The sequence below is a fragment of the Maniola jurtina genome, chromosome 3 (genome assembly GCF_905333055.1).
Source record: "Maniola jurtina chromosome 3, ilManJurt1.1, whole genome shotgun sequence".
Classification (NCBI taxonomy): domain Eukaryota; kingdom Metazoa; phylum Arthropoda; class Insecta; order Lepidoptera; family Nymphalidae; genus Maniola; species Maniola jurtina.
The window spans coordinates 15,993,776-16,008,387 of record NC_060031.1 but is presented as its reverse complement, the minus strand read 5'-3'; the positions used below and the strand labels follow the sequence as shown (position 1 = coordinate 16,008,387).

General features: G+C 37.6%; 1 protein-coding gene across 1 annotated transcript in view; it reads left to right on the top strand.

Moving 5' to 3' along the window:
• The window catches only part of LOC123880728 (protein tiptop-like), a 381,041-nt gene that overhangs the window by 86,602 nt on the left and 279,827 nt on the right, over nt 1-14,612 (top strand). The window contains exon 3 of the mRNA XM_045929027.1: nt 438-533. Coding sequence (XP_045784983.1) covers nt 476-533 — 58 coding nt within the window. The 5' untranslated portion in view covers nt 438-475. The remainder of the gene's footprint in view (nt 1-437; nt 534-14,612) is intronic.

Below are 14,612 nucleotides of genomic sequence, written 5' to 3'. Positions count from 1 at the left end.
CCTCGAGTTGGACCTTCTTGCCCGGGCATTTCCTTACAGGGACGCCTTGCTTCTTGGATCCTATTAGTTTTGGCTTGGAAGGACAAAGTCTCGTCTTTCAGTGGGGGATTGGCAGACTTCACACACCTTTGAGAACTTTATGGAGAATTCTCAGGAGGGTTTCCTCACGATGTTTTCCTTAACCGTTAAAGCATGTGAAATTTGATTGCTAGAAATGCACTTAACTCAGGTACAGGTACGTGCCCTGGATTGAACCCCCGACCTTCTGAATACGAGGAAAACGTCTTAACCAATAGGCTATTACGGCTCTTGTTCACAGCATCTACTTACATACTATCAACGCAAATAAGAGGTGTACGAGTCAGATTACATGCCGGGCAATAGATGCTATCTAGTTACATATATAATAATTGTAATGTATGTCTGTTTGTCCACAGATGAGCGGTAGGCAGCCTTGCGGCGGGCTGCGCTAGAGATGCGCTCCAAGCAGCAGCCGCGACCCTCCTATCGCTGGCTCAGCACCAACGAAAACGGTAACCCATCCATTAACTAGCATTTCTTATAGAAGCAGGCGTCTACACTAAAGTTCGTGAACGATAGAGAGATATACCTAGCGTTCAGTTAATTTTAAAAAGATTTCTATTAAATTAAGGCTATTATAAAGTACGTTACTTTCTTGAGGTTTAATACGGCCTTTGGGCCGTATTAAAATGCATAAAAATAAATAAAAGAAATGAAAAATATGAAGCTCATACACAAAGAATAAGCTTAATTCGTTACTTATATCCACAAAAATAGACAAATCTGTGAGTTACGATCTCTCAGGTCAGAGACAATTTAGAAGAACATACAATCAAGCAAGCAATACGCCCCAACACCATCAAACCTTCTAAAGCACTAAATTGTTGAACCTTTTTTTGCCTTGAGGGAAATCCATCATGAATACCACCGGCCACGGGGGAACACAGTGGTCATGTTGGACTTCTACCGACTAAAACTCTCACGAAGTTCCATCCTAATGCTGACGACGGAGCACAAGGGACCGATGACGCCTCGTTATTCCGCCAGCGGATGTCCGCCGCAGCAGACCAACCACTAGGGGTTGGTGCATTTTGTGCCCCCAAACACCGTGAGAGGCATGCCGGAACCACAGCACGCCAACCAACATGAGTTCCATACTGTGAGCGACGGACTGCCCCGTGTCCATCATCCACAGGTCCTCCCGAGAGCCAGGGCTTGCGGGGAGGGCAATTCATCAACTGAGAACGTTGGGTGTGTTTTAGCTTAGGGAACCTGTTGGACCTTGAGAATAAGGAGGTTTATGAGGGCAATCATTTCAACCCGATGAATTTATGACAACAATCACTTTATCGTAGGTTAGACTTAGACCTATATTGGTATACTTAGTAACTTAATATGAATCTGGAGGCTTTTATTACCGGAGATCCTGCAATTCACGAGTTATCTTATTTGTTTCTCACGCAATAACAATACAATTACACACTAATCGCAATATCTGCGCCTCATTATTCAATCGCTTATAAATAGATACGTTAGCTCTTACACGAATTTCAACAAACCTAACACAAAACGCTATTTGCTGTCATGGTCACTTAAGTTTAGCTGTAATGCAAGGGGTTAGGGTTGAATTTGGAGTGAAAATTAGTTTCCGGGCTGTAATTGTGCAGCATTCAAATCGAACGCGGCACCGTGACGTGACAACTTTGAATATTCAACTAAAACTGGCAATAAATATGAAGTTACGGGCTATAGAAAAAACGCGGGTACAAAACACAAAATGTAATACGGCGTAATAACTCATAGGGTGCTTTGTACAAAACTAAGCCACCGTGAAGCGATAAATAATATTTATTTTTGCTATTATACGGCGTTTTTGTCAGTTGTAATGGCTGTAAATGTAAGGGCGGGCGATTTTGGATGGGGACAGTCGTTCGTGTGGTGCCGGCCTTATGGATTAGACGGACACATGTTATGTACCCACGTAAATAATTGATAATTTTTTTCACGCAGATTTGCTGTTTATCTGCATTACTTATAATAATATGTATATCTACTGTTTTATGATCCAATAATAAAAAGAACCAAATAAATAATTTGCCGAATTTCAGCCCAATCCGTTCAGTAGTTTGAGCTGTGCGTTGATAGAACAGTCATTCAGCTTTTCCTTTTATGTATATATCTATTTAGACTAGGTATGGTAAATCTATTAAAGCAATTAATGTTGCCTGCAATACCTCCTGAAGTACCGATCAAATCTTACACCAAAATACATTCCAAGAATATATTACACGGTAATAAAAATTAAAGCAGGTTTTGCAACAACCCCCAACGGTTCAACGAACAAAAGGTAGAGAAAGCAGCAGGCATGCGGTTCGAATCCGCTGTCATAAATCTGCCACAATTTGCGTTGCATAATGTCATTGTTGTGTACTCATTTTGATGTAAGTAGCCATTGAAAGATGAAGAATTTTAGGGTTCCGTACAAGATGGGTGACAACGGGTGCCGTCCCTCTGTCTGTCTGTCAGCGGGCTGTATCTCGTCAACCACAATAGGTAGAGACAAGACGTCTGCATCGTACCGGAACGCTAGATCGCTTGATTTTTGTTCGAAGTCCCCACCAGACCAGACACAAAATAATTCAGAAATTACAAATTGTATAACATATTATGCCATCTGGATCAGATGAGTCGTTGGGCTGAAATACATTGCTGAGGTGGACAGCGAAAGCTTCTGCCATCTTAGATTTATATCCCTGAGAGATCGTCAAAAGTTGCTGAGTGCTGACAGCAAATATAAAAACAAAGCAAACTTTTTTGTATATTTACATATGATTTACATCTAACTCCATTACGCTACAAAAAACACTCATAGAAGATTTCAAAGTGCTTCTTGATACTATTTGAATAAAGCACACTTTGTATCTCGTTTTGATTTATCAATATCGATCCATCCGTGCATAATCCACGCCCTAATAGAGTTTATTAATAAAATATGATAAGACAAGCAACGTCGACGTTATTCGTATTTACGGAGCGCTGATTGCAGTGACACCTAGCGTGGATAATGGACAACTGTCAGCTGTCTCGATGTCAGCAAAAACTAAGCCCTTCAAAGGGGAGGTGCTATATGCTAACTTTTCCGTTAGCCAAAATACCGGACCACTAGGTTGTAAAAGAGCTGTCATCGAAGTACGCGTAAATTACAGATTGGATTTTTGTATTCTTTTTTGTAATAGCCACGTTAAAACATGACTAAGAATCTCCTATTCCCATTTCTTATCCAAGAAAAATTGGTTTCTAGCTGTCCATAAAAAATGACAGATTTTACCCTCGTGACCTTTTTCCTGGTTTGGAGGAAATGCTAATGGATGTCAATTACATGCCCGATTTCACTGAGATTTTCTCACTGACCTACGGTCTAAAATCTCCTGTTATTTCAGTCTTAAGTCATTTTAGCCCTCTAAGCTTATGATACGTCAACACTATTATGGGTTTGGAAACTATACTAGGGAGATCATTCTAGAAAGAACCGTTAAAAAAACTTAGCAGGAAAGCGTGAAAAAAACTTATGGTACGCGTTCGTAAACCGCGACTGACAGCTGCGACTATATCTCGGACGTCCGTCGACGTAGGCTACGTCCGCAACTTACATACGACAGTGTGCACAGTTCATTGTATTTGTGTTGTCCAGGCTTTTAGCCACGTCTTTTAATAAAATTTGTTTCTGCCTTAACTGTTTTATTTCTGTATTGTCATATGTCAACTCCTAAGCGTGTGGCTCATTGTTCGGACTCTAATGACAGACAAGTGCTTGCGATGATGTGACAGCTTTATGTGGCATACTTGTTAGCGGAGTGGCGGTGTGCGAGTGCAGCTAGATTGTTTATTTAGTACGCGAATTGTGGGGTTATTAACTGTACGCAAACAGACACACAAGAAAGTTCAGAGTGATAGCGGTTGATGGAGAGAACTATGCTTGGAGTTTCTCTAGGTGATCAAATGAGGAGATCCGTAGAAGGACCAAAGCTACATATAGCACAGCGGTTTGCGAAGCTGAAGTGGCAATGCGTAGGGAACATCGTACGAAAAACCGATAGATGTCGGATACCCACTCTACGATTTGTGTCAAGTTGAAAAGAAAACAGAAACTAAAAAAATATGCCCAATAATATTTAAAAAAGGCAAGAGTGAAAAGATATCTTCTATTCAACTGTTAGCGACACTGGCTAAATTACTATTTATATTTAACTTTTGTGTAATAAATCTAGTACATAATATGTCAATATACGTTTCATGACAAGACGTATATTGACATATTGTATACTAGATTTATTACACAAAAGTTAAATATAAATAGTAATTTAGCCAGTGTCGCTAACACAAGCATGCTTCAACCTGGATTTCAAAGAATAAGGATTAACAAATAGGATACTTTTATCCCGGAAAATCAGTGAGTTTCCATGGGATTTTTAAAAACCTATATCCACGGGTACAAAGTCGCGGGCATCAGCTAGTAAAGAATAAATGAAGCAATATTGTCCAAAGTTCAGGTTCATGAGTTCGAGTGTTTTTAGAATGGAAATAATAACGAGATATCCAGACTTGTCACTCTATGTTCATACTTTGTCGACAATTTAACCGGCAAAGTATATAAATAAAGAATAAATAAAACAATATTGTTCAAAATTCACGTTCATAACTTCGAGTGTTTGGAGAATGGAAATTTTCTTGAGTTGTTACTGCCAAAACCTCTCAACATACTCTACCATCTTCTCTTTCTTCTTGTGAACAGCGAGATATCCAGACTTGTCACTCTATGTTCACACTTTGTCAGCAATTTGACCGGCAAAGTTTTATCACCTGTTTTTACACGTGGGAAAACAATTGCTCGACCACAAAGTGCTGAGCCCCCATAAAGCCGGGGGCCCATTGTTGCGTAGGTTTTGTTACATACTTTACGACTCGGCTCCCGTCTTCGGGTTTTATTACTAATCCTTTACCTTTATTGACTTGCGAGTCATTATTTTGTTAAATATGCATGGTTGTGTGGTTTCATTGTTTTTGCGTTCTGTAACTCGGTGAGTTAAGTATGCGGTTAGCTGTTGAGTAATTTATAAGGTTTTGGCAGTGTAAGTAAAGAGGTTTAGGCGTTACCACAAAAGGAAAAAAGGAACCCTTATAGGATCACTTCGTTATCTATCTGTCCATCTGTTCATCTGTCCATCTGACATGTCTGTCAAGAAAACCTATAGGGTACTGACCTAGAAACATAAAATTTGGCAGGTAGGTAGGTCTTATAAGACAAAAAAAGTAAACACTCCGAACGAAGACAACTAAGTGATCCTTTAAGGGTTCCTTTTTCATTTTGAGGTACGGAGCCCTAAAAAATAAGCTTAATACAGCTTCTTGAAAATTTGTTTCCACATAGCGGAATTTTCAGCAACGACGCTCTGGTGTTAAAATCAACACCAGCTATTTTTAAAGCATGAAAACGATGAAAAAGAATAAAAAAAGCAATGGCCGCCCCCCAAAATCGAATCAATCACCCAACAATCGCAATAAAAGTCGAATAGTGTACAGTCATAAAGTCCGTCATAAAAGCGGGAAACAAAAAAATCTGTCGCATGAAAGTGTGTTTACAAACAGAGTGCGTTTATCTTTACGATCGCCAAATGTAGGCCAGGAGTCCATGGACGGTTGGTTCCGTCCGTCTGATCAACAGCACGGCGACAATATAGACAGACGGACATCTTTCTGTCTCTAGGAGCACGTGCGTCCGTGTTTCATCGACCTCCATGCAGGCCCTACACAGAGGCCTGTCGGTGACACATATATAACGAAAAGGAGTTTATTATTCCCACCGCCTTCCCACAGACAGATGTCCGTGTTGTCGTTGTGTTGTTGGTGTACAGGGTGAACAATCATAAATTCCGTCATAAAAGTGGGAAACAAAAAAATGTGTCGCGTGAAAGTGTGCTTACAAACAGAGTACGTTTATCTTTACAATTGCGCCCGAATGTGGGCCAGGAGTCCTTGAATATTTGTTCTTTCTCTCAGAATGAGAAGAATTTTGGCCATAATCCACCACACTTGCCAAGGGTGGATTGGCTGACTTCACACACCTTTGAAAACTTTATGGAGAACTCTCAGGCAAGCAGATTTCCTCACGATATTTTATTTACCATTAAAGCCAGAGGTATTTAATTGCTTAAAATAGACATAATTTTATCTACCCACAGATTCAGCCCGACGGAAATTGAACCCTTGATTCCCCAAAATACACTATCACCGCTTTTCTCAAGTACAGAATAATTCTAATAATTAAGTCTTAATAAACTTGTATATAGACTAACAAAAAAAAAGGCCACCGGCTCTCAGAGTAAATAGGCTCGGATCCACCCGATGGCTGATTTATGGAGTTCGGAATAGCTCCCGTCTTTTAAACGGTCCGGCGGATCGCTAAATTTACGGCTTCATACACTTTTATAACTGATTTTATCCGTCGTAAACTTTTACAAGGCGATTTGACCGCCTTTCATTAAGGCATAGAGCACACTGCGTCTATAAAGCGTATAGTGTTCAACAGCGGAATTTATTGTTATAGAAAATAGTGGGTAGGTAGGTATATGAAAAGAAATAACTAGTCAAGCGTGTGATTCCATAGCTATATTAAATAGTGAAAGTGTGTATACGATAATATGCCTACTTTATTTCAATTTTCTCATATTTTATCATTATATCGACATCATTGAGCGGAAAAGTTTAAGTTCGGAAACCAGCCCAGAGAGAAGAAAGAAAGAAAGAAAGACATCACTGAGCGTCACCAGAGAGTCCCTAACGGACGCCAAACCATAGAATTCTAGACAACTGTAATTGAAAACGCGTGGAGTAATCTCCATAAAAGTAAGTAGTCTCTCTCTCTCATAAAGTCCATCTAACAATTGGTATATTAAGGGGCATGACACGGGTCTACTTTGTTGTATTAGTTTACAAATTGCGAAAAACCAAATTAAATTTGAATTTCGCGGGCAGACCCGTCTCATGCACCTATAAAGTTTGATTTTCTGTTTACAGTTACCTTTAACAACCACACTATCAATCATAACAATGTAAATTACCACGCATGATTTATAATGTACACGTATCATGGATGTGGCTTTGTTTATCGCCATTAAAGTTTACGTGAAAAACACAAAATTATTTATGACTCGGGCCATAAAACGAGATCGATTAGATCACCGATATACGTGTAGCGTATTAAATCATTAATAAAATAGATTTGGGACGTGAACTGGGCTATAAAGTGCTTTTAGTTGTCAATAAAAGTACGTAAACAGTTGTCGAGTTGGCCCCGCGTCGTAAAGTTGCTGTATTCGCCTTCTGTGTGGCCCCACACGATATTGTGTCTCTGATTTTATGACATTTTTAAATTAGATTTTTCTATTTTTATTACAAAACGCGTGGATTTGAGTAATTTGTAGTTGAACGCACATAACAATGTTTGTTATGCGTAGGTAAGTAATACTTTGACATTGCGGTCTTTTAGAAAACGCAAAAGTTTTTTTGAATTTTGGTATTGAGTTTCGTCCTTTCACTTGCTGGTTCTAGGGTTGCCAGATTTTAAAATAGGTACAAAAGTCCGACTCCGGTTATTTCGCCCTAAAATTCCGTCATAATTGTCTTTTTAAAAAGCCAAAAAAAACTTTTTTTAACGCTGGACACACTTTGATACAAAACAAAATACAATTTTGTAGCAAAATTTAAAAAAATGTCGCGTAGATATCGATTAGGGGTAGGTATAAGTTTAATAATATAATTAAACTGCCAAACCCCTTCCAGGCTAGCCCGCTTTCATCATCACTGCATTATCAAACATCACTCATCAGTATAAGAAAGATCTAAGAAGAATAAATAATTGTAAAAATAAAACTACTGTAACTACAATATGTGCAATTTTAAATCATACTCCGCATATTTCACACCTGGTTCGCAAATAAACACCATCTGCGGAAAGTGTGCGAGTGAATTATGGCTGCTAGGATGCGCAAGAGCAACAAACATGCAGCCATCTCTATTGTTTATTGCTCGAATTGGGATCAAACGTGGTTTAGGAGTTGATGGATGATGTGATGAAGGTCACTGGAAAATCTGATTGGGAAAAGGTACCTTACTCTGCTCTACCCATCACCCGCAATGCCGTATCATCATTATCAGACCTGGGCGTGTTTGGAACCCTCGTAGCATTAGTTTTTAACCCCCGACCCAAAAAGAGGTGTGTTATAGAGGGGTGTTATAGGGGGGTTAGAGGGGGGGGGGTCGAATGGTCGGGAGCAGGAAAAGGGAGCTGGACCAGAGAACTCATCACCGACCTGAAAAAATGGCACACTAGGAAGCATGGGGAAGTAGATCGCTGGCTGACACAAGCGCTCAGCGGTCACGGGGTGTTCAACACCTACCTCTTTGCAATCGGGAAAGCACCAAGCGAAGGCTGCTACTTTTGCGGAGAGGAAGACACCCCGAGACACGCAATCTTCGAATGCCCAGGTAGTGCCGACCTAAGGGCAAAAGCGCTTCGATCGACAGACGCGGAGGACGTGAATGCCCAAAATCTTACGGCGCGCATGCTGTCGAGCGAAGACGCCTGGCTAAGATATAGCCAAATGCTGAGAGCTACCATGATGCGAAGGGAAGAGAAAGAAAAAGAAGAAAAGAAGAGGATAGAGATCTAGGAGGTCAGCATGATGTAATGCGACGCAGTTCCGTGCTCACCTTGGCAGACATGGGGAGGTTATTTTAGTCCGTGCAAGTCGGACACACCCTGCCAGCAGGCAGAAGTCCGTAGGGATTTTTTCCTCCCCCGAAGAAAAAAAAAAAAAAAAAAAAAAAAAAAAAAAAAAAAAAAAAAAAAAAAGGGGGGTTAGAGGGGCTGTGTATCTGTCTGTGACATCGTAGCACCTAAACTAATGAACCGATTTTAATTTAGTTTTTTTGTTGGAAAGGTGGCTTGATCGAGAGTGTTCTTAGCTATAATCCAAGAAAATCGGTTCAGCCGTTTGAAAGTTATCAGCTCTTTTCTTGTTACTGTAACCTCACGTGTCGGGGGTGTTATACATTTTTCATTTACACTTGTAAGTTTACGTAATTAAATACCACTATAAATCATCTTCCAAAAAAAAAGTTTGACTTTGACTTTGACTGATCTTTAACCGAAAGACGTCCATTGGTTTCTTTTAGGGACTTCCACATGCGACGGTCTTGCACAGTCTGAATCCAGCGGTTCTGTCTATCCACTTAGTAGGGGTCTTCTAACGGAAGAGTGTTGAGATCCTATAAGAGACCTATGCCCAGCAGTGGACGACTGTCGGTTGGTAATGACGATGATTCTCAAAAGATATTTTTTAGCCACACAGGTTATGGTAAGGGTTCAAGGTAATCGACTGGATAAGACATTCTTCCAGGCTTGTGCATTTTGTTTTACAATTAATGAAAATTAAAGATAGGTATAGTATAATTCGGTGATGTTTAAGTGGAAATTTATGAATGAAATATTACTTTCCACACATACATAATATATAGCCGATTTCACGTAGCTTGCGATATAAATACCGAATAACAAATCGCGGTTAAAGTGAACGAAGCAAGAATAAACACATTTAACAATGTCAAGATTGATATGATGGGATTAGGCGTCGCTCGTAACACAGTGGACTTATTGCAATAGTTGCTAGTAAAACGGGAATTATACGACGTAGTTGAGAGCGTTTTGCAACTGTGTTTCATATTTATATTATTTGTTACTTATAAGTGTGATAGTGATGAGCTGATGACCTATATTTTGGTATATTTTGATGCTGATATACATATGTAATTGATTGCTAGGAAATACCACAAATATTTTCAGCTGTGTGATGTTAAATGGTTCCTCGTTCATTCATACCAGTCATTTTGTTTAGATATTATGTTCTTGCAAGGCTAAATGTGACTTGTTACTTTGGAAATAAACTTATATAACATAATGTATAAAAATATTGTTTGTCAGTATGTTACCAATGCTAGTATTATACACATGATAATATATCGCATGGAATGAATATTGTAAGTCTAAATTTGGCCAAAGGAAATACTATAGTTTGATTAGTAGATGTTAAGATTGATTATGTTATCAGGTGTCGCTCGTAACACAGTGGACTTATAACATTTGAAAGTTATGGTGGAATTAAGAAACTCACATACATATATATTTTACCCTGTAAACATTACACTACTTTTTTCGAGCACCTGTGTAAATACCGTTATATAGATTAAAAATAAAGATAGCTGGTTCTTTGACTATTACAAATTATGAATTTATGTGATTAATTACTACTAAAAATTAATGCATAGCCATAAATCAATTATTTGTGGCATCAAAATTATGTTCGTGATCAATATTTTAATATTTTATTTAATAAATCACTTATTTATATATTTCTATAATTTAAATTATGGATATTTATTTAGCAAACTTAATACGATAAAATTCTACTTTTATTATAAGGAAAGTCTGTCTGTTCGTGTGAATAATGTATTTGTTAATTGGTTTGTGAGTTTTCAATATTAATAAGCACTGGCTCTATTTTGTAATAAGTTTGTTATTTATTGGCAATTTCGCATCAATTTAGGCTCAGGCTAGGAGAATTTCGCATCATTTTTGTTTTTTTTTTAATTCCATAAAAAGTAAGCGATAGTTTGCGAGGTGACTTGATGTTAAATAGGAATATAAAGTTGTAATGCTAGCTCGAAGGGGTAAACAATTTTTTTTTGACATACCTACGCTTTTTATGTTCAGGAAGATCCAAATTTTGTTGTTTATAAATTTCTGTAACTGTAGGTAGGTACTCAAGCTTAGGTATCCAGCTCTTATAGTTTACTAGCTTATTCCCTCGACTTTGTCCGCGTGGACTACACAAATTTCAACCCCTATTTCACCCCCTTATTTTTAAATGATGTGACCACAAATTCGCGGTTTTTAGATTTATTCCTGTACTTGTGCTATAAGACCTACCTACCTGCCAAATTTCATGCTTCTAGGTCAACGGGAAGTACCCTATAGGTTTCTTGACAGACACGACGGACAGACGGACAGACAGACAGACAACAAAGTGATCCTATAAGGGTTCCGTTTCTCCTTTTGAGGTACGGAACCCTAAAAAAACTATTTCAATTGGTCCACAGGAACAGAACTTCATCTAGTCCAAGCCTTAATGTACCTAAAGAGGTATATGAAAAGCGAATGAATCGACATAATATGAGTTCACATTAACCGGTTTTGTGTACTGCTTAAAGGATATAAAAATGCAAACATTCAGAAAATGACCAACTTCATGCTTAATTAGCGAATACAGCTTAGGGCTGCCACTGATAATATTAACATTAAAATAGATTTAGTTTAGACCAAGCGTGAGGATAGAGCGAGTATAATACGCTCGGTTTATCTAAATTCATCTTTACAAAGTTACGGTTTTATTTGTTTGAAAGTTTTCTTTTATAACACATACCTAGATAGGTATTGTAGCTATTTTGTGATACACGATTCCTAAACTAAACTGCATAAAGTATTACGAAAGAGAAAGCGATACATTTAGATCTGTCATTTTAGTTTAGCTTGGAGATTGTGTACATCAGATATAATAGTTTTTATTACATTAATAATATTATTATATTATGACTTTAATGTGTGCAACATTCGCAAAGTAGAATGAAAAATAGCCGCCAATAAGTTTAGAGGCATTGAAACTTTCATAAAAGTGTATCTACGTGAGTGTGTTTAGTTTCATATTTTGTTATTATTTATTCATTAGTTAATAAATCTTACATGATCTAATCTAAAAAGTTTATCTATTAATTCTTAGGTGAAACTATTTATGTATTAAAAAAAATTACAATGGAATATTGGAACGTGGCAACCCTAATGGGAATCAAGTTTTTCTTAGACAAGGTAACGGTAGCAAGTGATCTATTTTCAATTACATCTACAATGATAATAATTTAATTGGTTGAAAGCATTGGCATTAATATTATTACATCGCTTAAATCAATCGACAAAATATAATCCAGTCTTTTTTATATTTGATGAAAAAAATTGTTATTTCAATAGATAGGTGGAAATTATCAGATAGATATCTTATTTCGAGGAAAAGGTCTATTTCGGCTGGACTGCGTTTGGGAAGCGTCGAGATGTCTTCTTATCCAAAATCCGTCTGTCTGAAGACCTATGTCTTCGAACAGTCCGTGTTGCCAGGGATGACATACGAATGCGAAAAATGGTCGCTTACTATGGGCCTCATAATAAACTTAGTGTTACTCTACTACTAATAACTATGTTATGTATTGATCTACACTCTTATGCACCATGCACACTTTCACGACTACAACAGTCGCAAAGGTGTACGTATTCGCGTCGTGGACGCTCTCGCATCGCATCCTGCATTCATGACGCGCAGGTGTGGCCGTAGCTTTATAACACAGTAGTATATAGGTATATTATAGTACGTGTAAAAAGTGAGTCAACGACAGTCATCAGCTAAATCTCCCTGACTAATGAGCAACACGGCGACCGTCGCTCGAGCGGACGATTTACTGTGACACTTGACACTCTCGCGGGTCGACTGTCGACATTCCCCGCGACATGTTTATTAGTGTCGCCGAAATATCGATACTAATGATATCGATTAAGCACTCGAATATTACCGGTTGACAGTTACTAATAGTATTCATACCGGTTAATGCACTTACGAATTTATTTTAGGGCTAAGAAAACAATACATAAAGTACAGAGATATGGCACATTTTAATTATAAATACCTACTCATTGAAGATACTTGGCACTTCAAATAATTCAGATATAGAGAAAACAATGATTTGTACTATGCTGTCAGTTTGTTTTGGGAAAATTATAGAAGATATTTTTTTATTAAGTAATAATTTTTATTAAGTAATAATTAATTTTTTTTTATTTAGGTAAGTACCTAAATCTGTTTTTAGTAAAACATTTTGTTAGGACTCAGAATAAAAATAAATTGGTTAAGGTTATTTTTGTTTTGCTTTGTATTCTGTACTAATTATGTTTTCTGTACTAATTTTGTCGTGCACAATTCATTCATTCATTATACCTACTTTTTACACGGTTCTCCATACAAACGTATTAAGCTTATTATTCTATTATTTGTTGTTCTAACTTAAACTATAAAATATTAGCGACCCGCCCCGGCTTCGCACGGGTGGACACTACCACGAAAAATCCTATCTATTTTCCGGGATAAAATATAGGCTATACAGATTCGGAAGAATCCCTCTAAGTAATGGTAAAAGAAATTTTGAAATCGGTCCAGTAGTTTTTGAGCCTATTCAATACAAACATACAAAAATACAAAAATACAAAGGTTTCCCCTTTATAATATTATATAGTATAGATAAAAAAACTTTTAACTATAAGTATAGAAAAATCATATTTATTTTGAAAGTTATGACCCTTGAAATCCATCTCTTTTTGAAGTAAATTTGTGAGTAAATAAACCATGTAAGAAACTACAAAATTGCAAACTCAAACTTTATGCAATAACTAGCTAATGCCCGCGACTTCGTCCGCGTTGATTTAGGTTTTTCGAAATCCTGTGGGAATTCTTTGATTTTCCGGGATAAAAAGTAGCCTTCGTGCTAATCCAGGATATCATCTATCTCCATTTCAAATTTCAGCCAAATCCAGTCATTAGTTTTGCGTGAAAGAGCAACAAACATGCACACATACATGCCCACATTCACACAAACTTTCGCCTTTATATATTAGTGTAATGTAATGTAATAGTGTAAAATGTAATGTAATGTAATTTGCAAAAAAATAACGTAATATCAAATGTTGATTAGCATTGTTCACACTTGAAAAATTATGTCCCACCTGTACCTAAATGTTGACTGCAATAGCATGCTCGCAATAATATGCGACTCGGAGCAACCATGGACAGCACTCTTAATGTTATCGATCCTCGTAACCAATAAACTCACTTCACTACGATGTTATTTAAAAGGTCAGGTAGGAACGCACAACTGCAAACAATAAATCGCAAGTTTGACTAAATTCAATCCGCGGTGGAACGGCAACGTCGACGGATCGTTATCGTTATCGATGCTCTATTCAATAACCGTTTCGTATCGATATATTGTTATTGCTGACGTGAGTTACCGATTCGGAGATGGCAATAGAAACAATCGAATAAATACCGCACGGAATTTATCTTTATTTCGCGTCTATTCGCGGATCGGGCCCCGCTGAAAGTTTAATAGGTTACGTATTTTATTGAAAATTAAAATGATTTCGGTTTGTTATTCTGGCGCGGTGCAATCGCTAGATACGTGAATAGGTAACTTACGAGTAGGAATACTTCTGATTCATCTAAATATATACAAGTGTAAATTAAAAATTTATAACACCCCCGACAAGTGAAGGTTACAGTAACTAGAAAAGAGCTGATAACTTTCAAACGGCTGAACCGATTTTCTTGGATGATAGCTAAGAACACTCTCGATCAGTTTACCTTTCAAACAAAAAAACTAAA